This window comes from Salvia hispanica, chromosome 4 (assembly GCF_029641045.1).
Source record: "Salvia hispanica isolate PSC_SH4W2 chromosome 4, Shi_PSC_v1, whole genome shotgun sequence".
In the NCBI taxonomy this organism is placed as follows: domain Eukaryota; kingdom Viridiplantae; phylum Streptophyta; class Magnoliopsida; order Lamiales; family Lamiaceae; genus Salvia; species Salvia hispanica.
Window position 1 is genome coordinate 2,616,099 of NC_142695.1, and position 26,392 is coordinate 2,642,490.

The window sequence follows — 26,392 nt, forward strand, 5'->3', positions numbered from 1 at the left end:
CGTTGCAGGGAAGTGAGTCGGGCCGCGAAATCGGCCATTGCCCACCTACACGAACTACAAAGTGGTACAGTCCGCACTATCGAGGCCGATCAGGTCACACCGCGTGGCACGACGGTTGCCGAATTTCACCTTCTATCTTCTTTTCTTTTTCCATTTTTTCTCAGTTTTTACCGTTTCAAGTTGAATTAATTTTTTTCTTAAAAAAGTTCTTTGCTGCTTCGCATGCCTTATCTATAAATTCCAACCCTTCTCATTCATTTCAAATGATTTCAAATTTGAATCTCATCTCCATTGATTCAAATCTTTCATTTTCCTACATTTATCATATAAAATAAAAGAAATTATAAATTAATAAAATAAATAATGTGACTATAGTTCTCCATAAATCTGCTCTAATTTATAAAAAATTCGATAAAATAAATATTTCACCACATATTGTGAAAATGCAATCATACTATAAAATTCAAATTCAATTTTTCCCACTGGTTATTAAAAATCAACTCTTTTAATCCTATTTAAATAATTACGTATTCTGGTGAATTTGTTCGAGCGTCCACGCCTTGTCCGAGCAACAATGAGAGTTACGAAGCAATAAACATTATCGTGCAAAAGAGGAATTCCAATAAAATTGGTCTCTGATAAAATTCAAAACCAACAAACTAACAGACCCAGGAGAGAGAAAAACGGGAACGACGACAAATCCCACCGCAATCTTTGTATTTTGCTTATTTTGCTGGATTTGGAGCAGAAGAAGCTGTTGAGCTGATAGACGGAGGAGGAAATTTTGTGTTTCAGCTTCCAAGAAGTTCGCGAGTAGGCGGCTCGGAGCTGGAGCTGATCTCAAATCCCGCCGCCCTTTCCTTGATGAGCTAAAGATTGAGTCTTTGAGTTTTCAACTATGGTAACGCCGTTTATTGGATTGGCTTTCGGCTCTTTCTGTTTTGACTTGTTTTGAATTCAATTTGAATTGAATTTGAATTTAGTTGAAATATGTGAAATACGAATTGAGTGTTGTTTGGTTGTGACATGCGAATTTGCTGTTTTTTTTTCCCAACTTTTTGGTGGTGTGGGTGATGGAAATGAGCCAATATTTGGTGGATTTAGTTGAAATATGAAGGTTTTGAGATGAAGAGATGGTGTGTTTTTTTGTTTGTGCATATGGATTCAATTTTTGTTTTGGATTTGAGGGAAAGAGTTGTGTTAAGGATTGTGCATAATTTCCTTGAAATTCTGCAATGCTAAGCTTGATTTTCCTCTTATCAATGACGTATATAAAGTCATAAATCATTACATTATATGCCTAATTATTGAAGTTTTAAGCACAATACTCATGCTACTGTTTTCCATCATTTCTTATACTGTAGCTTATCAGTTCTTGGTTTGATCCAAAATGAAAAACCTTCTTGATAGAAATTCAACTAGAATTTGAAATTGGGATTGGGAAAAAGCATTTAAACCCTGCCACACACTCTTAGTCAGAGAAGAGCTGTTCTCAAGGTTGTTTCAGAATTAATATTTTCTGTAATTAATACCAAGAAATTATTTTTAACGTTTTTTAACTAAGAAAAAGCTAAGATTTTTGTTTTTGCAAATATAGGCAGAGCGGCACAGGATGGAAGTGTTTGTGATCTTAACATTATACTATGGTTTTTTACAATCAAGATTTTATGTGTTACATGTCAAGTAGTCCGTTGTGGAAAATTCGGATGCTGAAAAGTTGATTTTTGAAAAAGTTGTTTGTGTATCTTATAAATTCTGATACCATGTTGAAATGTTTTCTTCATTTTTCTACAAGGTTAAGTGTAGCAAATTCATGCATATGTTGAGAATAGTATTGTTCTGTCTGAGTTTGGTTTTATTTCTTTTGCCATTTTTGTTTGTTTCTACTGTCTGGGAGTACTATATTTAGCAAGTCTATATTGCAATTGGAGTTTTGTGTTTTTTCAAGTGTCTGTGTTTCTTTTAGTTTTTCCATCCTGAAATCTGTCGGAACCAGGTCCTCCTGCAAGTGAGACTACTGGTGTAAGTCGTGCAAACTTGATTTTCTATCATATTTCTAATGAATTATTTCATTTGTTTTTCTCTGCAGGCATCGTTAGTTAATATTATAGTTGGTTCTCATGTATGGGTTGAGGATCCGGCGTTGGCTTGGATTGATGGAGAAGTAATACGGATAGATGGCCAAGATGTTCATGTTCAAACTACAAACGGGAAAAAGGTAATTACTGAATAGGTTTTCGTGTCCAACATGGATGTATATTGAGCATGTAGTACTGAAATTTTACATTAGAGTTGATGCTTCTTATATTCGTATCATCCTAGGTCATCTCTGCTCTTCGCCTAAGGTAATTTTTTAATGATCTTTTCATTTGGTAGTTTAATATCTTTAGGCTCCAACTTGCAGGTTGTTGCAAATATCGCAAAAGTGTTTCCCAAGGACACAGAAGCACCTCCTGGAGGTGAGGATGACATGACTAAGCTTTCGTATTTGCACGAGCCTGGTGTCTTGCAAAACCTAGCTACTAGATATGAACTTAATGAAATCTATGTAAGCTTTCTGATTTTTTCTCAGTTATATAACTATGCAAATGTTAGATTTTAAGTTCTAATGTGTTCTTTCTCAGACATATACGGGAAATATTCTGATCGCAATAAACCCTTTCCAAAGATTGCCTCATCTATATGATACTCACATGATGGAGCAATACAAAGGGGCTGCACTTGGCGAGCTTAGTCCTCATGTGTTTGCCATAGGTGATGTTGCTTACAGGTAATATTCTGGAATGCAGCATATGTTTATTTGCATGAGGTTTGCTGTTGGAAGACACGGTGAAGATAATTTTTTTGAGTGATGAAGGCAAATATCACCTGGTTGCTTATTAGTTTCTGCAATCAGGGCAATGGTCAATGAGGGGAAGAGCAATTCAATTCTGGTTAGTGGAGAAAGTGGTGCCGGTAAAACTGAAACAACAAAAATGCTGATGAGGTATCTTGCCCATTTGGGTGGTCGATCTGGAGTAGAAGGACGGACTGTTGAACAACAAGTTTTAGAAGTAAGATTATGGTTAAGTTGATGTGGCCTGCATTTTGCTTCTCTTCTGAAAAAAATAATCTCACCAACAAATCAAATGATGCCAATACTTATATCTGAGTTGTTGGTTGACAGTCAAATCCAGTTCTTGAAGCATTTGGAAATGCTAAAACTGTCAGGAACAATAATTCCAGGTGAGTTATAATTGAAACTTCTTTACCTGAAACTAATTGGCGCTTCTTTCTTAGATCAATACATGCCATTTTGTTTTGAATGCTTCACATTTGACAGCTTTTCTATTGTGCAGTCGTTTCGGTAAATTTGTTGAAATTCAATTTGATAAAAATGGGAGAATATCTGGAGCAGCCATTAGAACTTACTTGCTGGAGAGATCCCGTGTTTGCCAAATATCAGACCCTGAAAGAAACTATCATTGCTTTTACCTTCTCTGTGCAGCACCTCCCGAGGTATTGTAGTTTTATTTGCAGTTTCTGTAAAGATTTTGTATGGAACCTGTGTCTGGGATTGCTCTAGTGACCTATCGAGTAATGTCTGTCTTCAGGAAAGGGAGAAATATAAGCTCGAAAGCCCAGAAACTTATCATTATCTCAACCAGTCCAAATGTTATAAACTTGATGGAGTAAATGATACGGAAGAATATCTCGCAACCAGAAGGGCTATGGATATAGTTGGAATCAGTGAGGAAGAGCAGGTTGTTCTTTCCAGAGATGCTACTGCCGGGTTAAATTCTGTGCTATCATTTTCCCTGTATTTTCTAAACATATGATTGTATTTCAGGATGCAATATTTAAAGTGGTTGCTGCGATTCTTCATCTTGGCAATATTGAATTTGCTAAGGGGAAAGAGATTGATTCTTCAGTCATCAAGGATGAGAAGTCGAGGTTTCATCTGAATATGACTGCTGAATTGCTCAAGTAGGATCATTGTCCTTATTTTACCTTTTAACTTTGGTCATTGGGGGATGTACAAGGAACAATAACGAGTTTAATTTCATAGATGTGATGTCAAGAACTTGGAAGATGCTCTGATTAAGCGTGTGATGGTAACACCTGAGGAAATTATCACAAGGACTCTTGATCCAGAAGCTGCGTTGGGTAGCAGGGATGCTCTCGCAAAGACTATATATTCTCGGCTATTTGACTGGTAAGGGTACACTGCCATCTAACTTGTACGAATGAACATATCATCGTGCTATTTAAAATAGTAATACTTGTTGTTCCATTTTGAACTCATATAGTTTCTCATTCCCAGGATAGTGGAAAAGATAAATACATCCATTGGTCAGGATCCACACTCAAAAGCAATAATTGGAGTTCTTGACATATATGGTTTCGAGAGTTTTAAGCACAACAGGCAAGCTTTTCCCTAGAAATCTCATTTGCATATTACAGTGAAGATATATTGGGTTTCTTCTGACACTTGCATGAATCACAGTTTTGAGCAGTTCTGCATCAATTTCACCAACGAGAAACTGCAGCAACATTTTAACCAGGTGATTCCTGTTGTTATGAACTCCTACTACTTGTGCGTTTTGTGCGATATTTTCAACTGCTAATTGAAGATTTCTTTATTATTGTTACAGCATGTTTTCAAGATGGAACAAGAAGATTATGAAAAAGAGGAGATAGACTGGAGCTACATAGAGTTCGTTGATAACCAAGATGTCCTCGATCTGATTGAGAAGGTCTGATGCTATAATGGATTACTTTTTATCATCTGTACTTTTTCTCTTACTGTATTCTTTAATTTTTGTTTTCATATTATGACTTTTATTACAAACTATTTTTCTGCAGAAACCAGGGGGAATAATTGCACTGCTAGATGAAGCTTGGTATCTCTTCCTATAATTGCTTTTTCCTTAAGAGGATCTCTTCAAATTTTCTTATTTGCAATACTTGATTGATTTTTAATTATTTTTAAGATGGTTGTGTTTTATGTTGGCTTTCTATTGTTTATGAAACCATAACTGTAAATGCACATGCTTTTTTTCAATTGCTTATGGCTACACATTTAATGCTAACAATAACTTCAATGGCAGTATGTTCCCAAAGTCCACCCACGAGACATTTGCCCAGAAATTGTATCAGACATTCGCAAAAAACCAGCGTTTCATCAAGCCCAAGCTTTCACGTACAAGTTTCACAATATCTCACTATGCCGGGGAGGTAAGTGGATGCAATAGTAATTCCTTTTTGCCAAGAGAAACCAGGGGCTGAATGCAATTAATTATAGATATATGTTAAAAACGTAAAACCATGACCTGTTCTCGCAGGTGACGTATATGGCAGATCTGTTCCTGGATAAGAACAAAGATTATGTTGTTGCAGAACACCAAGATTTGTTAACAGCCTCAAAGTGCACTTTTGTCGCTGGTTTATTTCCTGCTCTTCCTGAAGAATCATCTAAATCATCGAAATTTTCTTCCATAGGATCACGCTTCAAGGTGCTCGATAATCTCTATACTTATTCGACTTTGTTATCAGGAATCCTTGATCTGTTCTATTAATATTAAAGGTCTGTGTTCATGATTAGCTGCTGTTGGTGATATATAACTTTCTAGTTTTGCATCTAGATTCTAGATCCACTTGTTTCGTAAAATTCTGCACAAAGCTTGATGTCTTGTTCTATAGAATCTTGCTCTTTCATGATTTATGCAATGAGCTCAGAAGTAAGAAGTTGGTATATTAAAGGTTTTTTCTTACTTGGATGACAATGTACGTGTGGGTATTAACTATTAAGGTTCCTTGTCTCTCACTACTGATGCACATGGTCCTTGCACATCTCCTGGATATCATACAACTACAACATGCTTTTCTCCATTGATGTTAACTGTGTATAGTTATTAGACTGATTGCTTATTTGTACTTCTGAGATGTTGCTATGCATACTGAAGAGGAAACGTGGTAAATGCCGAATGGTTAACTCAGCAAGATTCTTGTCGGTTAAACATTTGATATATGATTTTTTACTCTCTCTATCTGGGAGAAATCTTTGCTCCTTTAAGTTTGTTGCTTTTGGTATGTTATATTCTTGAATCCCCTCGAGGTAGATTGTTCGATATATATGCTGTTTATGTCTCCGTTTATTGGGATGGAATGATGAATATGCTTTATATATTTTTTCTTCTGGCAGTTGCAACTGCAATCTTTAATGGAAACCTTAAGTTCGACAGAACCTCACTACATCAGGTGTGTCAAACCAAATCACGTGCTGAAGCCCTCGATTTTCGAGAATCTTAATGTGATTCAGCAACTGCGGTGTGGTGTAAGTATTTTTTATCTCAACACTTAGGAATGCAAATTATATAGAGTTCAGATTTGTTCTGTCAAGCTCTGTGGTATAAAGTTTAACTATCATATAGGGTGTTCTTGAGGCTATCAGAATCAGTTGTGCTGGATACCCCACCAGACGTACATTTGACGAGTTTCTTCTACGATTTGGTGTTCTTGCCCCTGAAGTTTTCGAAGGAAAGTAAGTCTCTTTCCTTCGCTTATTCCCACCAGACGTACATTTAACTGCTTAAGTAGATTCTCCTTTTGGCCTGAGCGCTTATCTCCTTGCATCCTGCTCTGATTTTCGCTGATGATTATAGTTATTATTTTATCTTAAAGTAAACACAATCTTTATTCTGCAGCTCTGATGACAAGGTCGCATGTCGGATGATTTTGGATAAAATGGGATTGAAGGGATATCAGGTAGATTCCATGATACTTTGGTTATAGTACTAAATATTACTGCAAAACTGTATCATTATTTACTCCCATCTTACTATCATGCATATCCTTTCGGGAATAATTTGCCGATTGTTTGGTATATGGAATCTGACATGTTCATGTGCACTAACATAAATAGGCGTATTAGTTGAGGAGCCACACTATGTACTAAGACTTTAAAAGTCTTAGGGCATGGAGTCATTTTCTTTGTTTTCTTGGTTCACAATCGTGCTCTGAAGATATAGTGGATGACGTTGGTGTATGCTTGTTTTCAGTTAGGTAAGACAAAAGTGTTTCTACGAGCTGGTCAGATGGCTGAGCTAGATGCGAGGAGAGCAGAAGTTCTTGGAAATGCTGCCAAAACAATTCAAAGACAAATTCGTACCTATATTTCACGGAAAGAGTTTGTCTCATTGCGCCATGCTGCCATCCTTTTACAATCTTCTTGGAGAGGTAACTCTTTATTAACCACTCTTTTGGTGGAAAGTTTATATTACAATCTTCTTCAAGACGTAATCTTGAGCATCTTCATATTGTTATTTATATGCAGCCATCAATTTGATCTTGTTCATCTGCTTTACTGTGCTTCTATAATAAATTATGGAAATAACAACTTTTTCTTGTATTTTCAGCTATATCTGCTCGCAAACTCTATGAAGAATTGCGGGCTGAAGCCGCCTCACTGAAGATTCAGAAGAACTTCAGGTGTCATACTGCTCGGAAATCCTACCAGAACTTGCAGCGTTCTGCTATCATAGTGCAGACTGGCATGAGAGCTATGATTGCTCGCAATGAATTCAGATTCAGGAAACAAACTAAGGCTTCAATCAAAATTCAGGTCTTGTTTACTCTCAACAAAATAAACACGAACCCGAATCATTAAGGAAATCGGTCTTTTGGAAACTTTTTAAGCATTATTTTGCTTCTCTTTATGCAGGCTCACGTGCGCTGTCATAGAGAATATTCTTACTACAGGAGTCTCCAGAAGGCTGCCATCGTTACCCAATGTGGTTGGCGTCAACGAGTAGCACGCAAAGAGCTTAGAATGCTTAGAATGGTTCTCCTCAATTCTTGAAGAAATTTATTTCTCATTTTCTTGCAATGGTTTTTTTCTTGTGCTTTAGTTGGTATTTTCCCATTTGTCAGGCTTCAAGAGAAACCGGAGCCCTGAAAGAAGCCAAAGACAAGCTAGAAAAGAAAGTGGAGGAGCTTACATGGCGCTTGCAGTTTGAGAAGCGACTTAGGGTATTCAGTTTGGCATTTTTGAATGATGCCTCCTCCGAATATACAAAACATGACCATCTCTGTGTCCATTTCTCTTGATAATTGCAGACAGAGTTGGAGGAAACAAAAGCACAGGAAACTGCAAAACTACAGGAGGCTTTGAAATCAATGCAAAAACAGGTAGAAGAAGCAAATGCCAGAGCATTAAAAGAACGAGAAGCTGCGAGAAAAGCAATTGAAGAAGCTCCTCCAGTCATTAAAGAAACCCCAGTAATGATTCAAGACGTGGCAAAAATTGATGCTTTGACAGCCGAGATACAGATTCTGAAGGTAAGACTTGCTAAAACAGAATAGGTACATGCTGTACATCGACATGGACTAGACACTTCGATAGATGCTGCTATCATCTCTTGCTCTTAAATATTTTGCTAAATTTTATTTTAGTTAGTTTATTTCTGAAATTTCCATATATGCACCGGATTCTTTAGTGGCGTGACTATTCAACTTATGTGGCAATGGCTTCACATTAATGGGATATTTATCCTTCTTTTTAGAAAGAACATATCTCCTTCGAATAATTTAATTAAATCTAGTTGATTTTGTGAGTTTGTCAATCTTATGATGCCATCCATCTTCCAAAGAATAAAGACATGGACGTGTAACTTTGCATTATAACCAACTTTTTTATACATACAGGCTTCCCTGCAGTCAGAAAAAGTCACCGCAGAAGAGGCCAAAAGGGCTTGCTCAGATGCCGAGACTAGAAATATAAATTTGACAAAAAAGCTTGAGGAAACAGAGGGCAAAGTGGATCAGCTTCAAGATTCCATACAGAGGTAATTTGATTAACTTTCTTTAGGATTTATAAAACATGAAACATTTCTTGAGCAAGTAACCATGCACCATTTCTTGAACAATTACCCAAAAAACAAGTATATCATCTGTTTTGGTTGCTCACCTTGGTCAAAGAGGGGAGAAAGCTATAACTTATGTTTTCTTAGTTATCTTTCTTTTGGTATACAGTTATATTTATTCACCACTTTTTGTTTTCCTCTGCAGGCTCGAGGAGAAGCTATCGAACTCCGAGTCCGAGAATCAAGTGCTTCGTCAACAAGCTTTGACCATGTCACCAACTGGGAAGGCTATATCTGCCCGACCCAGGACAACTATATTTCAGGTATTGAGATTTGATTTCTTTTCATTGTATTACTAGTTGCTGGTGGAGATATTCTAATTTTGTGCTATGATGTTACAGAGAACACCGGAGAATGGTAAAGTTCTTAATGGAGGAACAAAATCTGCACATGTAAGAGTACATTATTGTATTTTGTAAATATAAATAGGATGTTTTGATGTTTCTGGAGTGCTTAAGTCTATTGCCCGTGATAGGAAACCCCACTGGCTATGGCTAATCCCAAGGAGCCTGAATCCGAGGAAAAACCTCAGAAGTCTCTCAATGATAAGCAGCAAGTAAGTGCACACTTTTATATGTTGCGTATGATTTATACGTTATACATGTCTCCCTATATCTTGTTGGTTTCCACAGGAGAACCAGGACCTCCTGATAAAGTGTATCACTCAAGATTTGGGATTTTCTAGTGGCAAACCCATTGCTGCTTGTGTCATTTACAAATGCCTTCTCCACTGGAGGTCATTTGAGGTGGAGAGAACCGGTGTGTTTGACCGCATCATTCAAACCATTGGATCATCGGTAGACGTGAGTAACTGAATGTCGATCTATATTTGATGCTACTTTCAGCTCGTTTTCATCATAGAAATTATAAATTGAATTTCTTTTTGAAGGTTGCTGATAACAACGATGTCCTAGCCTATTGGTTATGCAATACATCTACACTGCTGATGCTGCTCCAACATACACTCAAAGCAAGTGGGGCAGCTAGCTTGACCCCTCAAAGGCGAAGGTCGTCATCGGCTTCTCTTTTAGGAAGGATGTCTCAAGTATACACCTACCCTTTAGTTTCACTCAATTCTCATGTCCATCCTACCTAAATATTCTGATTCATTTGCATGTGTAATCTATTTCTCTTATGAAGGGATTGAGGGCATCCCCTCAAGGTGCTGCTGGACTTTCGTTTCTCAATAATCGGTTGCTTGGTAAACTTGATGACTTGCGGCAAGTTGAGGCGAAATATCCTGCCTTGTTGTTCAAGCAACAGCTTACTGCTTACCTCGAGAAGATATACGGAATGATCAGGGACAATCTAAAGAAAGAGATTTCCCCTTTCATTGGTTTGTGCATCCAGGTAACTCTAGACATATTTGAGCAGGTCGTTAACGCAACCGTAATCAAGTTTATGAGTGATGTTTCGTTGACTGTTCCAATCTTACCCTCTTCCTTTATTCGGTTATGGTTGAATGTGAAGATATGTTAGATATCATCATTCATTTCTCCTTGTATTTTGCCTGAAATTTTTTCCCAATGCAGGCCCCTCGAACATCTCGTTCAAGTTTAGGTAAAGGACGTTCCCAAGCTAATGCCGTTGCTCAACAAGCGCTTATTGCTCACTGGCAGAGCATCGTAAAGTGCCTAGATAAGTACTTGAAGGCGATGAATGCAAATTATGTAAGATTAAAATTAACTCCAAACACCCTCAACATACTTTTCCGACTATCTCTATTACATCTGTACTATTCGTTAATGCTATCACAACATCGTCATAGGTTCCTGCATTCCTCGTGCGGAAGGTCTTTGCTCAAACATTCTCATTTATCAATGTCCAATTATTCAACAGGTAAGTCTATTAAATCCTTATTTGCTGGCGATGTGGCTCTGTAATAACTTTTTTTTTCGTTCCAATGTTTCAGTCTTCTTTTACGACGCGAGTGCTGCTCATTCAGTAATGGCGAGTATGTGAAAGCCGGGCTGGCTGAATTAGAGCAATGGTGTTGTCATGTAACTGAGGAAGTAAGGTTTCATTTGCATAGTTTTCTGTTATTTACCCGCCTCCTCTTGGCTCAATCGTGTCTTCTGTTATGCAGTATGTCGGCTCATCCTGGGATGAACTGAAGCATATCAGACAGGCTGTTGGTTTTTTGGTATGAATCAGTTTCTCGTCTCCCATTTCAGGCATAAGTTTCTTTTCGAACGGAACTCTTACCCTTTTTTTTATCTTTCTTTGCAGGTTATACATCAAAAGCCCAAGAAGACATTAAATGAAATCACGAATGAGCTTTGTCCAGTGAGTGACAATCCCGTTGCCCAGCTCCGTTTCTGCGTCCAAAGTAGTTTTTCATGTATCATGAAACTTTACCTTTTCCACATTTGCAGGTCTTAAGCATACAACAAATATACAGGATTAGCACAATGTATTGGGACGACAAATATGGCACCCATAGCGTTGCTCCGAATGTAAGTCAGTTCCCTAACTTGTCTTCCCCACTCGACTGATACTCACTTAGCGCTTCACGCATAATTATGGGTTTCTTGATGTTCGCACACAGGTCATTTCGAGCATGAGGGTCATGATGACGGAGGACTCCAACAACGCTCTGAGCAGCTCATTCTTGCTAGACGACGACTCAAGGTAATTACTATCCCTCTATCCCGACTTAAGTGATGCATTTGCTTTTGGCACGTGAATTAAGGAGACGTTGTTTAACAAGTTAAGTGTGCAGAGAGAATAAATTAGGAGAGAAAAAGAGAGAGAAGTATTTACTTACGCAATCGAGAGCAGTGAATTTTCTAGTGTATGTAGTAGTACCCTGAAACTCATTTCCATCCTCGAACTTTTGCAGCATTCCATTCTCCACGGACGACCTGTCGAAATCCATGCCAACCGTAGAAGTGGCTGATGTCGAGCCTCCCCCATTGATCCGCGAGAACTCAGGCTTCGTCTTCTTGCACCAACGATCTGATTGAATCTGCTGCAAGTGAACCATTATGCAGCTATTATAAGTAAATTGTACTATTATCATCGTTACAATTTGCTGGGATAACAGTCAGTTGTTTTGTCTGTAAATTCAAATTTTTTGTCGCCTCCCAACTTTTCAACTGTGAGGAGACATTATTAGAAGTTAGAAGATTGTATTGTTTTTGTGATCTTGATGGGCATTGGGCAAGGTATGCTTGCCATGTTTAATGTTTTGGTGTAAAAAAGTGAGAAGTTGTGTTTATTTATTTGTATTATCTTGTGGTAGTGCTATTGTTTATTTGTTGTTAGTCTCAAATTTGGAATTTCAGTGCAAGGGTATTGTAATTTTCTTTGTTTCGTGGACATTTTGTGACATGCCTATGTAATATTTATATGTAAATAATATATTCCGTAAGGTTGATTTTTTATAAGTATACATATTTTAGAATTTTGTCTTAGAAAATATGGTAGCTTAAAAACAAATAGAAAGATGTTGAAATTATTCCCAATATAGTGTATTTAAATTCACAATAGATTTTGTATAGTACTATTATTATAAAATCTGCTTGTAAAGTAAAGTATCAAATTATTAATTTGTTGCAACCAATCAAAATTGAACGATGATACGACTTGATAACTTTTTTCGTGGTATATTATTAGCCGTCAATAGAAACATCACATTATTGAAAAAATTAACCTAATATAGTATACTACTGCCCCCGTTCCACATTAATAGAGTCATTTCATTTTCTGCACTCATTTTAAAAAAAATAATATGAGAGAGAGTAAAGTAAGAGAAAATAATGTAGAGAAAAGTCTTATCTACAATATTCTTTCTTATTTTACTTTTTCTCCACTTTAACTATTTATAATTATTTTTTCAAAATAAGTGTGCAAAATGAAATGCCTCTATTATTATGGAACGGATGAAGTATAAAATATAACGTCATTTCGCTACCTAAATTGTGACATTTAAGTAAGTTTTCAAGCACATTTTAATAGTTCACTAATTTACAAATGTATATGCAGGGATGCATTAGAATGATAACCATATTTATGGTGATAACCTAATAACCTATTATTTTATGGATCAAAAATATCATTTTTACTAAAAATGATATTTATACACTATAAAATGATATTTTTTCCGCATGCAGAAAATGATACTTCTATAAAATGATTTCGTCCATAGAATGATAGGTTATTAGATTATCACCATAAATATGGATTATCATAGGATCTGGGCAAATTATCTTATTTATTAGACATTGTCTTAAGGAGTATTAACTAAATATATGAAACACATATTGGCAATGCTTATAAATTAATAACTCAAAAGTCAATAATAATTTTAAATTATCCAATTGTGCTTTCATCGTCGTAGAAAGATTACCAAAGATAGCTGCACCATTTTCATACCACAATAACACAGATCAACCAAAATGCGATAGTCTGATCCGAATCTCGAGATCGTTGCATTTCAATTCCTATTGCTCTAGCTTGTGATTTTGATCCATTTACGCAGTTGATTGATTCACAGAGATCATTGCATTGCAATTCATCCATTTAGTCAGTTGATCAGCGACATGACTGAGGTGATTTCAGATCAATTTTCAAGCGCTTAATTCCACCTCTTTCGTTTTTGTCGATGCTATATTTGATTAACTATACAGCTACATTATTCACTAGTTAAATATGTGATACCATTGTGTGATTTGATCGATCAAATCGCATCTGCAATTCTCGTAATTTCTACATTGTTTGGCATGCAATTGATGTGCATAGGTTGAGGCAAATAGTGGATCGAAAAATGTGGTGGATTTGGGGTTTGTTGTTGGCGAATTGACACTGGAAGATGATGCAGCAAGGTTCAAAATTCTCTGATTATGAATTTGAGCTGGTATTACTAGCATTTTTGGTTAATTATTTTTCCAATTTTTTTTTTTTTTGTTAGTGATGATGATGTGGCACTGGAGGGGCTGGAGGAAGAGCTACAAGATTATAAAACTGATAATGTATGTGTTCACCAGTTTTTGTATTCTGTTTCTGGTCCCAAATATTTATGTGGTTTGGGTTCATTTGTTTGGAACTGAAGGTAGTCACCATGATACTGTCGAAAGGCACATCTTTGCGAAATTACACCAAGGATGTCGAGCACAATCTAAGGCGGATAGAGCTCGACTCTATTCAGGTTCTGATTGATCACACCCTACTGATTCATTTTTCACTTTGTTACTGAGGCATGATTGTTCCTGTGACCATTATGAAGCTTCTTTCTTACTGTGAATTATGGAAATTGGTCTGTAAAATGCAAGTAAATTTGTATATGTTCTTGGAAGTTCACATAGTGGTGGATTGGTGTGTGGCATCTTCTTGAAATGTGATATCTATACACTACGTTCAATACTCGTTCCAGCTTTCCTCGTTCTGATCCTTGTTTGGCCGATGTCAGGAATATATCAAAGATAGTGACAATCTAATCTCACTTCATGAACAAATTCATGATTGCAATACCATCCTATTGCAAATGGAGAAGCTTTTAAGTGGATTTCAAGTACGACTCTCATATTCAATCACTATCCATTTGTTTCTTATTTTACTGGATCGTATGCTTTACCTAGGATTCTGTATAGTGTTATATGTAGAAGGTGCACAAGAAACATCATGGTTTATACCATCTTTTTGGTAGGCTGAGATAGGTTCAATAAGTTCAGATATAAAGGTTCTTCAAGAAAGGTCTTTGGATATGGGGCTAAAGCTGAAGAATCGCAAGGTAATGCTATTCCTCTAACCTTAGTGTATAAACAGTGCATAACAAGACGACTTTTTTCTTCATTGGTTTATACATCTTTTTGGTAGGCTGACACTTTCTAAACCTTTTGACTTGCAAAATCTAAATTTAATGAAACTGAAAACACAATTGACTCGGAAGGAACATGTTAAAAGGGTCTGCTTAATATTCTTTATTTCCCAATAAAAAATCCCTTAACAATCCTATACACTTTCTCATAAAGGTGCAACATGTTTTCACTAGGTTTTGTAGGCTGATTTGATACCTTGTGCTCTTATAGTAGATGCCATTAATTTCTTGTTTGTGCCACTTATCAGGCAGCTGAATCAAAACTGTCTAAATTTGTCGAGGACATCATTGTGCCACCAAGGATGATAGAAATAATAGTCGATGGAGAGGTACTTCGGGGTTTTGTTAGTGCAACTCCTTCAAGCCTCTTTATTGATTATACATTTTATCTCCAAAACCATATAACATGCCGGCATTTTAATATGTGACATCTAGTTACTAACTGAAGCCTCAATAAATATCTACAGGTGAATGAGGAATACTTGAAAACACTTGAGATTCTTAGTAGGAAGCTACAGTTTGTTGGAAGTGATGCCATGTTGAAGACTTCCAAAGTGATAACTAATGTTCAGCCTGAAGTTGAGAAGCTTCACCAAAAAGCAGTTTCTAAGGTACATTCCCTAAATAATCACACACGTGTTCTCTTTTTTTTTATTTATCATGAAAGTTCTACTTTCCATTTCTTGGTTCCTCCTGGTTTGGTGATTGCCAAGAGTTTGGAGATATTCACATCACCAGGATAATCAAAATTTCCAGCCTTTCCTCATACTCGCACTTTCTGCATGGTCGTTCACAAATTATGCGCCCCTATAGCAGCTTTGTATATAATAGGCTGGAGGCCCAATGTTAATGTTCTAATTAGAATACGTACTTGATTAGTTGATTTAAATTTATGAGGCTCTCTAATTTGTACCTTACCTGATTTTTTTTTTTATAAAATTCTGCCCCTTCCAAAAAGGTATTTGACTTCATCATTCAGAAGCTAAACGCACTGAGGAGGCCCAAGACTAATGTTCAAATCCTTCAACAAAGTGTTCTTCTGAAATTCAAGTAAGTTTTGGATTTGTGATGTTTTTTTTTTTTTCAACTGTGTTTATAAACCCATATCCTTGCTAAAACTATCAATTATCTTAACAATTTTGTAAACTTTTCCTGATTGCTTGAGGATTTTCTCTTGCTGTTAAAACTACTAGGAGCTTCAGCATGCTTATTTTGGTATGATAAGCATTTCATAATCTTTTTCCGGAGTAGGAGTAGTGGGTGATGTGCTCATTGCCCTATCATATTTTTAATAAGCACATATATCTATTCTGTTATCATGAGTTCACAGTTTTGTAAATAAAACTTGAGATACAACATATCATTCTTTTAGTACGCGTGCAGATATGTAATAATGTTTCTCAAGGAGCACAACAAAGAGGTATTTGTTGACATCCGTGCTGCATACATTGACACCATGAATAAGGTAAATCTTCCTTAAATAATTAACAGCTTTAGCTTAATATTTAAATAATGAACATCACCTACCTTCTGAATATTAGTTGCTTTCTTGAATTGATTGTCTAAGGTTATTCTTGTGCAAGTGATCATCATTTTCATTATTCATGCAAGTACTATGTCTGTTTCACAGGTTTTAGGTAAAAACGTCCAAGCTTATATTCATGCCTTAGAGAAGTTGCAACTGGACATAGCAACAGCTGCTGATTTGATCGGTGTTGAAACCAGAAGTACTAGTCTATTCTTGAGAGGGGAACCTTTAAAGAACCGCTCTGCTGTTTTTGCTTTGGGAGATAGGATAAAGATTCTTAAGGTATGGATATGCTGTGTCCTTGTCGTAACTTGTTTCTTTGATGCTCAAATAGCCATGTCGCACTAATTTTAATTTCATTACCTCTTTCTGTTATTTTGCCATGTTCCTCTCTGTTGTGTCTTATCTAGTTATTTAATGAACACAAAATATAATGTGAGCACTTTAACCTCGAGTGCAATTTAATGTAACATGAGCTAAGAATGACTTTGGATGAGATAGATCATAGAAGGAGATTTTAACTTGTACAACTGCTAGTGAGATGGTACATAAAAGACCAACTGCTTTAACATGAACAAAATGATATCTGCTCTATCGATAATGATCCACCTGTAGTTCAGGCTCTGGTTGGCTGAATGCTGTCTCAGCCACTCTCTGTATACGTCAAATAAGCTGGTGTTGTAGAGTCTTATTGTGCATAGCATCCAATCTTTCGATTCTTCTCTTACACAGGAAATTGATGAGCCTGCATTGATTCCTCATATTGCTGAAGCCAGCTCTAAAAAGTATCCTTATGAAGTCCTATTCAGGAGTTTGCATAAGCTGCTTATGGATACTGCTGCTTCCGAGTACTATCATACTACTTTATCTGATTTAGTATTTTAATTTATTCAAATCGGAAAACTTGTATTCCTCTTTGGTGTATTGAATTACCTGGTTCTATCTTTCAGATATCTTTTCTGCGACGAATTCTTCAGAGAACAGCCTATGTTTTATGACATATTTGCAGGTATCTATAGTCCATCATCTTAAAAGTTTCAAATAACTGTAGTCTGGAAAGTTCTAATTCAAATCTAACACATGCGTTTTCTCTATACAGACACTATTCGAAATAACAAAAATGGTTGCCATTATAAGATACTGAGCCATTACATTTGTTAAATTGCCAGGCCCCTTTACAGTAATTGATGAACACCTGAATACAGTTCTACCAAATTTTTACGATGCAATTGGTCTGATGCTCATGATTCGCATTATACACCAGATTCAGGTAGCAGGATGAGGTGAAAATATTATATTGTATATTTTTAATTTTGTATCCCTAACTTCCAAAGTTGTACACCAACTATGTATACATGTTTTAAAGTTCTAATTTTGGAATTTCAAGTGCATCTATATAGGTATATGATGTATGTTTATGTTTTGCACTTCATTAGTCTATAGCTTCTGAATTACTTATATTTTTTCATCAGCTTATAATGTCTCGGAAGCGGCTACCGTGTCTAGATTCGCACTTGGATAAGGTATGCACAAGCAATTCACCTATTCAACTAGTGCCGAGGTCCCAACATAATGGATAGAATTTCCATAGGTTAACATCTCTCTGTGGCCGCGATTTAAGATGGTATTTGACATGCACCTCAGCAGCCTACGCAATGCCAATATCCGGACATTGTGGGAAGACGATGTTCGTCCACATTATGTCATGAGACGCTATGCAGAATTCACTGCATCTCTAATTCAGCTTAATGTTGACTATGGAGACTGTCAGGTAAGAAATTCATTAAATTTGTGCCGGACTGCGAAAACCTTATATCTTTAAACTCACAATCCTTGACATCATATACACTGACAATAAAACCTCAATTTGTGCTGGATTGGGAAAATCATGTCAGCTTGAACACAACTTGGAAAGACTGTGGCTGGCTGCAGATGATTTGCTTGTCAAGCTTGCTGCATTGTTCCAGAAACCAAAGCAACAGACCGTGTTCGTCATAAATAACTACGACATGACAATCTCTGTACTCAAGGTATAGTTCTGTTACAAGATGTTGATCAGAACATTTTACCAGATTTCTTATTCTAAATTATTCCACAATAATAGATGAACACACAACAATATCCATGTCTGTCAGGTCAGTTCCACATATTTGCACAGAGTAATATTTTGTCAGTAAACAGTATGCAACCGTCATGTTAGTTCAAAACATCGCTGTTTATCATTCAGGAAGCTGGTCCCGAGGGGGGTAGAATCCATATGCACCTCGAAGAGCTGCTCAAGAGCAATACAGCCATTTATGTGGTAACTGAGAAATGATATCTAGTCTCTTCTTTGCTTTTACTGTTTGAAAATTCGTCTATTTCTCTTATTTCTCTCTTATTTTACTAATTTTGTATTAAAATTCATCTCGTCCACTATCAAGGTTATTTTTCACCTAATGTTCAAGTTTCTCTTGGGATGATTAAAAGGTTTTCTGCAGGAGCTGCTACTACAGGAACACTTCAGCAGCCTGATCAAGTTTGTCAAAACTAGAGCCTGTATGTTGTGTTCAATATTCTCCGATTCATGCTTTTGTCAAACATCTTGTTTGATCTGTCCTTTTGTTTACAGGCGAGGACCCGAGCTTGGGTCCGAGGCGCCCAATCAGCGTGGCAGAGGTCGAGCCTATAGTAAAGGACTTTGCGAGCAGATGGAAAGCTGCGATAGAGCTAATGCACAGCGACGTCATTACGTCTTTCAGCAACTTCTTGTGTGGTATGGAGATTCTCAGAGCTACATTGACTCAGCTATTGCTTTACTACACAAGGCTCTCAGATTGCATGAAGAACATTCCTGGTGGTTCTGCTCCAAACAAAGATTTGATTTCTATATCATCAATTATGTATGAAATTAGGAAATTTTCAAGAACATTTTAATTGATGAAAGGATATCAAACAACCATCATTTATACAACAAAGGTATTTTCTCCAACTTTTCTACTGAAACAAGAAAAGTATGCTACTGGGATTCTACTGCATGGGATTGACTACTTGCTGCTCGGTTGAATCATCGGGTGCTGGTCGATCCATCGGAGTGTCGAGGGGTTGCATCTCCATTTTCTTTCGCTCTTTCATAACGACCTGCCTTGGCATCACTTCCAGCAAGAAATTGCCTCCATTCCATACGGATGCAGAGATCTTGAGCAACTGGAACGTCACGTGCAGTTCGTACGACAAGAATATAGGGACCGTGAGCGCGGTGGTTGCCACAGTGAACATGGCCTGGAGCAGAATATACATGAACAAGCGGTTCTGATCACCGAGCAGTCCACTAAAGCGCCACCACAAGTTGTTGGCTTTCTGTGCTTTTTTCGAGAGTTCTCTGGTGACATACGAAATTGGAAGACTCAAAATCCCAACCAAGTAAACGAAAAACGTAAGGGATGAAAAGGCGAAGAGAAGATGGGAGACCTGTATGAAGTCATGACTTCTGGGTCTCGGAGTAGTCTTTGTCGGCGCAGGACATCTACGATGAGAAAATAGAGAATCTGCCAAACGAGATAAACAGCTAACGGGACAAAGAAAAGCCAAGTCCAGAGATACGATTTGCTCTCTGTGTGAGGCCAAGATGACCTACTAGTGGAGCCGTCCGGGCTCATGGCTTCGAGGAACACAGGATCCCACCATCTTATTGTGAAGAAAACTAATCCTGAAAGCAATATCAGCATTGGCTACATTAGGAGCAATGGAGGAGCAAACACTTCATGTTTTATATGTTCGATCGTACTCAAGAAAATCTAGCTTAGGATGAGAGAACCAACTTTATAAGTAAAGAAAAACTCGTAAACCCTAAACCTTTTCAGGTGCTTATTTATAGATACAAACACGAAGGCCACACAAGCATTGGAAACTATTAACCAGACAACTGAGCATAAGCATGAAAATAACTCAACTTTTGATAATGAATCAAGTGCTCCATAAATGATAGAACAGAGACACTAGAGTTAATTCAAAGAAACGGAAACTGGGGCTCTCTTACCTGGCAAAAGATGTATGAAGACGCTTACGATTTTGTCCACGGAATTGAAAACTAAGCTACAACGCCACACAATCAATGCCCATGCCAATGGCCCCTGCACCCAGGATTATATGAACACAAAAAAAGGCATGAGAAGTGATGCCTTCAAGACAGAGGAGTAGGCACTGCTCGAACTGCTTACCTCTGCAAACGAGAAGCAAACCATGAAAAGCTTCTCGTTCCTTGGACAAAACAACAGCATAATCAAGAAGATTGTGTTGGCGTAGTAACAAAAATCCTGCGTTACAAGATGTTGAATGAGTCTGAATTTTGGTATCCAATCATTCTTTTGAGACTAAAATGAACATTACAGAAACTACACAAGACAAGTAGGCCACCAGAAATTTAAACTCGGAGAAAATCAGTTCACACAGTACAACAGGATTAAGCCTGCACTACAATTATTGCATTATCATTTGTAAATTTCTCTACTGCTAGTGTGAGTAAACTCTAGATCAAAAAATATGACTATCCCCTCAAATAATTTCTTCAGCTTAAAGGACCAAAATCAAAGTCAAGAAGCTTACCAAAAGATAATAGTGCCATTTCTTGTATCTGTAATATATCCATCGAAGGGGCACAAATATCACGTAGAACAAACAGTACAAGTAACGAACATCCTGTGGCCCTGGACAACAACAAAACACAGATGATGATGACACCAATATTATCAAAGATATCAATAAAATTCATAAAAGGCAAGGTTGATTCAACTAACTTGCTCCCAAGACAAAGCAAAAGCCTCCAAAGCCAAGAACGCCTATCAAGTGTGTCACCTGCCACCACCACACAATCATCACCACTTGTTCACATCAAACATCCTAATCCGCCTAAAGTTCAATCGGGAGTCTACTTTGTGTGAAAGATTAGATCGATAAAACATATGATTAAGCACTTGGAAGAGTTTAGACGATCATGTACGTATCCGTCAAAACAAATGGCACATTAGCCTATACTCGCTCCATCCACGACCAATAATCATGTTTTTACCATTTTGAGTCATCCACATAATTTAGTCAAGTCGATCTTTTATTTTAGAGATTTGATCGATTAAACATACTTGAACAGTCATACAAGTTCCGTCAAAGCAAATGGCACGTTAGCTTATACTCCATCTGTCCACAACCTATAGTCTTGTTTATCCCTTTTGGGCCGCCCACTAAAATTAGTCGCCTTTTATTTTAGGCAAGTTTCTCTCTTTAATGAAATGAAGCTCCAATAAATCTTTTTCAATTGTTACTCTTACATTGGCAATTTGTATTAATCAAATGGGGACCAAAATGGAGGAAGTATTAATCTTATTAGTCAAAGTAAACGCCATAACCCCTATAAGCAATACAATTAGAGCTAGTAAACTGCTAAGACATATTCTATTTTCCTCCTATACACAATCAAATACCCATATCAACACACACACACACACTGATGAAAAGGTTTTCTAGGTGTATAATACGTATATTGATACCTTGTTGATGAATCTTTCATGCTCTTCAGCCTGTTTGGCAATCTTGAGTGCCTGCTTGGACAAGATCTCTCTGGTCTGCAGTGCTTGTTTGGACAGCATCTGCTTCGTCTGAGCCACTTTCTACTCCAAAACCCCACCATCACAATTCATAATCAAAACCAAGAAAAATCCCATCTTTCTTTAATTTCCAATTTTTAATGAATATTTGGTACCTTTGATGGATCTCCAAGCCTCATCCTCATGTTCCCATGCCAATCCCCGTTGCCGTTGGCATCCTCAGCCTCCACAAACTCCACCGTTTCTTCATTATTACTCCCCATTTTTTCCTCTTCTTCCAAGACCACTTCTCTCTCTATATATATGTGTGTGTGTGTGTGTGTGTATGTGCGTGCTGAAGAAGAAAGGGATCGTCTTCCTCGTAGTTGTTTTAAGAGAAAAAAGCAATCTTTCTTACAACGGTGGATGATTGCCCTTCTAATTATAGCTGAGCCTAAATATTGAACAGAATCCAAGATAGTTTGTAATTGTGGACTGCTTCTTTTATTACAAGGGAGAGAGAATTTAGGAGAGCAAGGATAATTCTTACTTCTTCTTATGAAATGGCTTTTTTCACAATTTTCAAATTATATATATATCTGAAAAAGTAAAGATCATGTGAAACCGTGTGAATAAAGGTTGCATTTCAGATTTATACACATAATAATTCCTAATCTGTTTCACCAATTTTCACAATATTTTTCATTGAAGGAGTAGTAGATTTGTTTTCTGCCCAATTATTAAGGGTGAAGTTACGTGGAATGGTGATATTAGGCCACCTGTTTAATTAGCGGTGACAGGAGAGAGAGAAAGTCCACAACGGGAAGGTTCTTGATTATTCTTTCTTCAACAACGATAATACAACACAAAATTCGGAATATTCGTCCCCATCTTGCAAGTTCGGCACCCAATATTCATTAAATTAAAACCCAACTAACTGCAAGATTGTCTCTGAATTTACCTAATGATCAAATAGCAAGAGAAGAAAGAAGGTAGAGAGTGAGAGAGAATTAGGTGCAAGAAACGTAAATTGGATAAATAAATGTTAATGACAGTAGCATGCAGATGTTTTCAAGCTTACAAACCCTCTACAACGACCTTTTACATCTAAAGAAACAGAGGCAAGAGTAGCTAAAACTATCCTTACAAATACGACCCACGATTAAATAGTGTTGCTCACACATAGATGCTTCTTCTTCTTCTTCTTCACACAAGGGGACAACAACTACATGGTTAGGCGGACAAACACCTCATCAAGGCCGTGCTCTTTTATTCGAACATGACGGGCATTTGTACTGCTTGATGTGCTCAGCCCTAGCAGGAGTTATCTTCACGCATTTCCCATGGAACCATCTCTCGCATATGTCGCAGCAGATCCAGAACTCGTCGTGCGCGTAGTTTTCCCCACATGCTCCACACAAGGTGTCGCCATGCTCCTCTTCATCCTCGTCCTCCTCCTCCTCTTCATCTAATCCCTCCCCCTCGTCCTTGGTGTGGGGCTTGGGCAATTTTTCCTGTCATTCGGAACGAATACTTTCAATCATATGAACTTGAACAAGGCATGGGTTGGCTCGCAGGACAAACATTCATAGCTCAAACAAATGGAACAATTTGATCATGAACAACTAGGTAAAGGATTTTACCATTTTTGGCTTAGCTTTGGTTCCACCGGGAGTTGTACCAGACGACTTATCCTTGAATTGCGTCTTTGAAGCCCCAGTCACAACTTCAAAAATTGTAGGAAGGTCGTTTATCATATTGAATAGGCGTTTCCTGCATCCAGAAACCACGGGGAGAAAAACTAAATATAAAAGGTAAACAAGCTTTAAAAATTTCAAGCAAGTCCTAGTTCTGTTTCCGAATAGCGAAAGTGTTACTCAAGTAGCAAGAGTGAGGAAATCTTACGGAAGATATAAATGAACTTTGTATAACCCAAAACTGGGTAGATGTTATCTAAACATCACTTCGAACCTCTTGTTCAAAAGAATGGCACCTCACAAGACAATTAACAACATCAAACAGAACACTTATATACTGCAATCCTCATTAGAAAATTGACAGTGTAAGTTCAGTAACACAACCAACTGCCAAAGAGTTTCAATTATAATGCATGCTTAGGATAAAGTGTATTGAAAAGTTATATGCACAAGAGGACATCTACATGAGTAGAAGAAAGAATACATATAATTCTTTAAATCATCAAGAGTCGGAGAGACAAGCACCTAGTAGGTATTCGTAATGCAAAATTAATACTATTAGTATAATATCAAGTCATATCTCCAGCATAAATAAAACGACTTTCCTTTAAATAATATCTAACCTCCCAAAGATAACAAAAGAATTCCACATTGAGGAGAGTAGGAAACAGAAAAGAATATAGTTTTTGTTTTAAATGGATATTCAAAAGCGTTCATAATGTACAAATTAGCCTACCTGTCAGCTTTATCAAAACCAAATCGCGCACCAAAATAGAAAGCAACAGAAAGTAGCCATGCATCGCTGTGGACAGCAACTAGAGCCAACCAGTCTTTCTCTTGCATGCCATCTCTGGCAAAGTTTATACCTAATGCTGGTTCCGGTAGCTCCGGAGGCACCTCCTCAGCAGGCAGATTAACTTCCCACTGCTCAGTGGGAAATCCGTAAAGGCACAGATTCTCCTTCTCTGCAAAATTTTCAAGATCCGACCGCACAGATATGATTAGAGATTACATGAAATTTTAAAATGCTTCCACAAAGAAACATCATTTGTGGACTAGCGAGTGTGGGCCATGTGCAGACACCAAATATAAGCTGTGGACTAGCCAAAACACAGTGCTATGCCAAAAAAAACAAGCATGAGGATAACTGCAGTAAATCGGTTATTCAGATTTTATGACATAAGAGACAATATTAGGATAACTGCAGCAAAAAGTTCGATCATTGGATACATGGATTACTGAAACATACAGTAGAACTATCTATCAGTTAGCCATCCATGGCTTGGATTCAAATACAACTGAGAGAGCTTTTAAGAAAAGCCCAATTTTTTTTTAAAAAAAACGTTATAAGCCTGAAGTTGTCCTTTCCAGCAAAAAATGTGTGAAAAAACTTACACATGTAGTAGGTAAGTAACTAATGTCAAATATATGGAGTAGTAAATATTGCTCATTTATGCAAATGATTTCCCTCACATACTATCTCATAACAACAAAGTAATTATCAGATCCCCAAACCAATATCATAAAATACTCAACCATAGATTTTTGATAAGCTGATGTCAACGTGCACTGTCGTATACACACAAAAGAAAGGAAATTTATCCACCAAATAAGTAAACAAACTACAAATTCATCCAAAAAATACCATACTAAACCACTCCAATTGACCACACAGCTCCAATTACTCACCAGGATCGCACCGTTGAAAAAATTCTTCAACATCTGAAATTGAAAAAAAGCCCAAATTCAGTAAGACTAAAAGCGCTACAAACCAAACAAACAGAAAAAAACCCTAAATCTCGAAAATCACATCAGAAAGGGAGAGTATCAGAAACCCCCAAATTAGACCAGAAACCCTACATCTCGAAAAATGGCACAGAATAGCTCGCGACAATCCGAAATAGCCAATTAAAGCAACGAGATTGCATAATTGAGACACGAAATGCAACAAATGAGGCAAAAACATACCGGTGGTGAGAGCTTTGATCAAGCCGATACGCCTGCCCTTGAAATCTCTGAAGACCTCTTCGACAGTGCGAGGGCTGTTGTGCGCGCCAACCTCCATAGCTAGTCCGTACAAATTTTTTCACGCACAAACACGCTGGTGTGTGTGTGTTTTGTTGCAGTGATGGATTCAAAAATAAACTGGGAAGTCAGGAGAGAGCAAAGAAGGGGGAATGTGAGGGGTATTACTGGAATTCTGTGGATTTGTCGGGGGCAATTTGGGGATATCGGGAGATTGGAGTGGAATTGGATAGGACAATTTGCGGAAATTGCACTTTGATCCCTATACTGTATGATATTCGTCGCTGTACCCCTCTAATTAAAAACAATCAAATGAGGATTGCCCCTAGTAACCTTTTTTTCAATTTATTCTATTGGATTAATACATGCTAGAAAAATGTTATATGAGAATTATTTGTAAATGAGGTGAACTTTGCCCCTAGTGTTTTGAGGTCGAACAGGGGGGAAAAGTTTATTTAATTCAACAGAAAAGGGAGAAAATGTTCGTTTATTCAAACTAAAACGACGATTATAAAATATTATTTGAATTATGTGATGCGAGTTAGAAAGCAAAACAACGACTAACAATCAAATGAGATAATTACTACCTCAGTCTGCATTAACTAACTTTTCTACACTAGTTTTAATAAAAATAATACTAATAAATAATTAAAGGGAAGAAATAGTAAAATAACATAGAATAATTTAAGGAAAACTTTCTCTATCTTATTTTCTCTTTTATTTTACTTCCTCTGTTCCATTAAAAATGAAACGTTTTCCTTTTTTGGCTGTCCCATTAAAAATGAAACGTTTCCTAAAATGGAAACAACTCTATCTCTACTTTTTCATCTCTCTTACTTTACTCTCTCTTCTTTAACTCACAA

The 26,392-nt window shown here is 37.1% G+C and overlaps 3 protein-coding genes and 1 pseudogene across 8 annotated transcripts; 2 read left to right on the forward strand and 2 right to left on the reverse strand.

Moving 5' to 3' along the window:
- Window positions 1-560: 560 nt before the first annotated feature.
- LOC125197474 (myosin-17-like) lies at window positions 561-12,123 on the forward strand. The gene is made up of 39 exons (XM_048096223.2): window positions 561-901; window positions 2,090-2,218; window positions 2,405-2,548; window positions 2,625-2,770; window positions 2,897-3,053; window positions 3,167-3,225; window positions 3,339-3,498; window positions 3,594-3,743; window positions 3,830-3,966; window positions 4,049-4,195; window positions 4,304-4,405; window positions 4,487-4,544; window positions 4,635-4,736; window positions 4,846-4,883; window positions 5,091-5,217; window positions 5,325-5,495; window positions 6,185-6,316; window positions 6,414-6,523; window positions 6,687-6,747; window positions 7,041-7,218; window positions 7,398-7,603; window positions 7,703-7,822; window positions 7,912-8,010; window positions 8,098-8,319; window positions 8,686-8,825; window positions 9,049-9,166; window positions 9,245-9,295; window positions 9,379-9,459; window positions 9,536-9,706; window positions 9,793-9,948; window positions 10,044-10,253; window positions 10,436-10,573; window positions 10,672-10,742; window positions 10,816-10,915; window positions 10,990-11,046; window positions 11,133-11,189; window positions 11,279-11,359; window positions 11,452-11,534; window positions 11,746-12,123. The coding sequence occupies exons 1-39, from the start codon at window positions 899-901 to the stop codon at window positions 11,867-11,869; spliced, it is 4,596 nt and encodes a 1,531-aa protein (XP_047952180.2). The 5' UTR covers window positions 561-898; the 3' UTR covers window positions 11,870-12,123.
- A 1,098-nt stretch (window positions 12,124-13,221) lies between these two features.
- Window positions 13,222-19,220, forward strand: LOC125195697 (vacuolar protein sorting-associated protein 52 A-like). 5 transcript variants are annotated; one of them, XR_016137733.1, is made up of 21 exons: window positions 13,222-13,456; window positions 13,647-13,729; window positions 13,816-13,876; window positions 13,957-14,052; window positions 14,314-14,415; window positions 14,551-14,634; window positions 14,970-15,050; window positions 15,189-15,332; window positions 15,680-15,771; window positions 16,105-16,186; window positions 16,352-16,531; window positions 16,982-17,097; window positions 17,200-17,258; window positions 17,419-17,519; window positions 17,722-17,772; window positions 17,841-18,020; window positions 18,145-18,279; window positions 18,354-18,384; window positions 18,477-18,551; window positions 18,730-18,787; window positions 18,861-18,936. XR_016137733.1 is itself a non-coding variant. In XM_048093864.2 (20 exons), the coding sequence occupies exons 1-19, from the start codon at window positions 13,448-13,450 to the stop codon at window positions 18,761-18,763; spliced, it is 1,776 nt and encodes a 591-aa protein (XP_047949821.2). In that variant the 5' UTR covers window positions 13,222-13,447; the 3' UTR covers window positions 18,764-18,787; window positions 18,861-19,002. The 5 variants fall into 5 exon arrangements, 3 of the variants coding, with proteins under 3 accessions (XP_047949821.2, XP_088926094.1, XP_047949820.2); XR_016137734.1 differs by lacking the exon at window positions 18,861-18,936 and having other exon boundaries at window positions 18,719-18,788; XM_048093864.2 differs by lacking the exon at window positions 18,354-18,384 and having other exon boundaries at window positions 18,719-18,787; window positions 18,861-19,002.
- Window positions 19,140-22,398, reverse strand: LOC125195698 (glycerophosphocholine acyltransferase 1-like; annotated as a pseudogene). The gene is made up of 8 exons (XR_016137735.1): window positions 21,984-22,398; window positions 21,772-21,891; window positions 21,025-21,082; window positions 20,834-20,934; window positions 20,449-20,544; window positions 20,268-20,361; window positions 19,700-19,937; window positions 19,140-19,610 (listed from the first exon to the last, which is right to left on the reverse strand). The product of XR_016137735.1 is annotated as a glycerophosphocholine acyltransferase 1-like (transcript).
- A 419-nt stretch (window positions 22,399-22,817) lies between these two features.
- Window positions 22,818-25,658, reverse strand: LOC125196161 (PHD finger protein ALFIN-LIKE 5-like). Its single transcript, XM_048094558.2, has 5 exons — window positions 25,473-25,658; window positions 25,194-25,226; window positions 24,241-24,469; window positions 23,451-23,580; window positions 22,818-23,321 (listed from the first exon to the last, which is right to left on the reverse strand). Exons 1-5 carry the CDS (start codon window positions 25,567-25,569, stop codon window positions 23,061-23,063), a joined length of 750 nt encoding a protein of 249 aa, XP_047950515.2. The 5' UTR covers window positions 25,570-25,658; the 3' UTR covers window positions 22,818-23,060.
- Window positions 25,659-26,392: the final 734 nt, after the last annotated feature.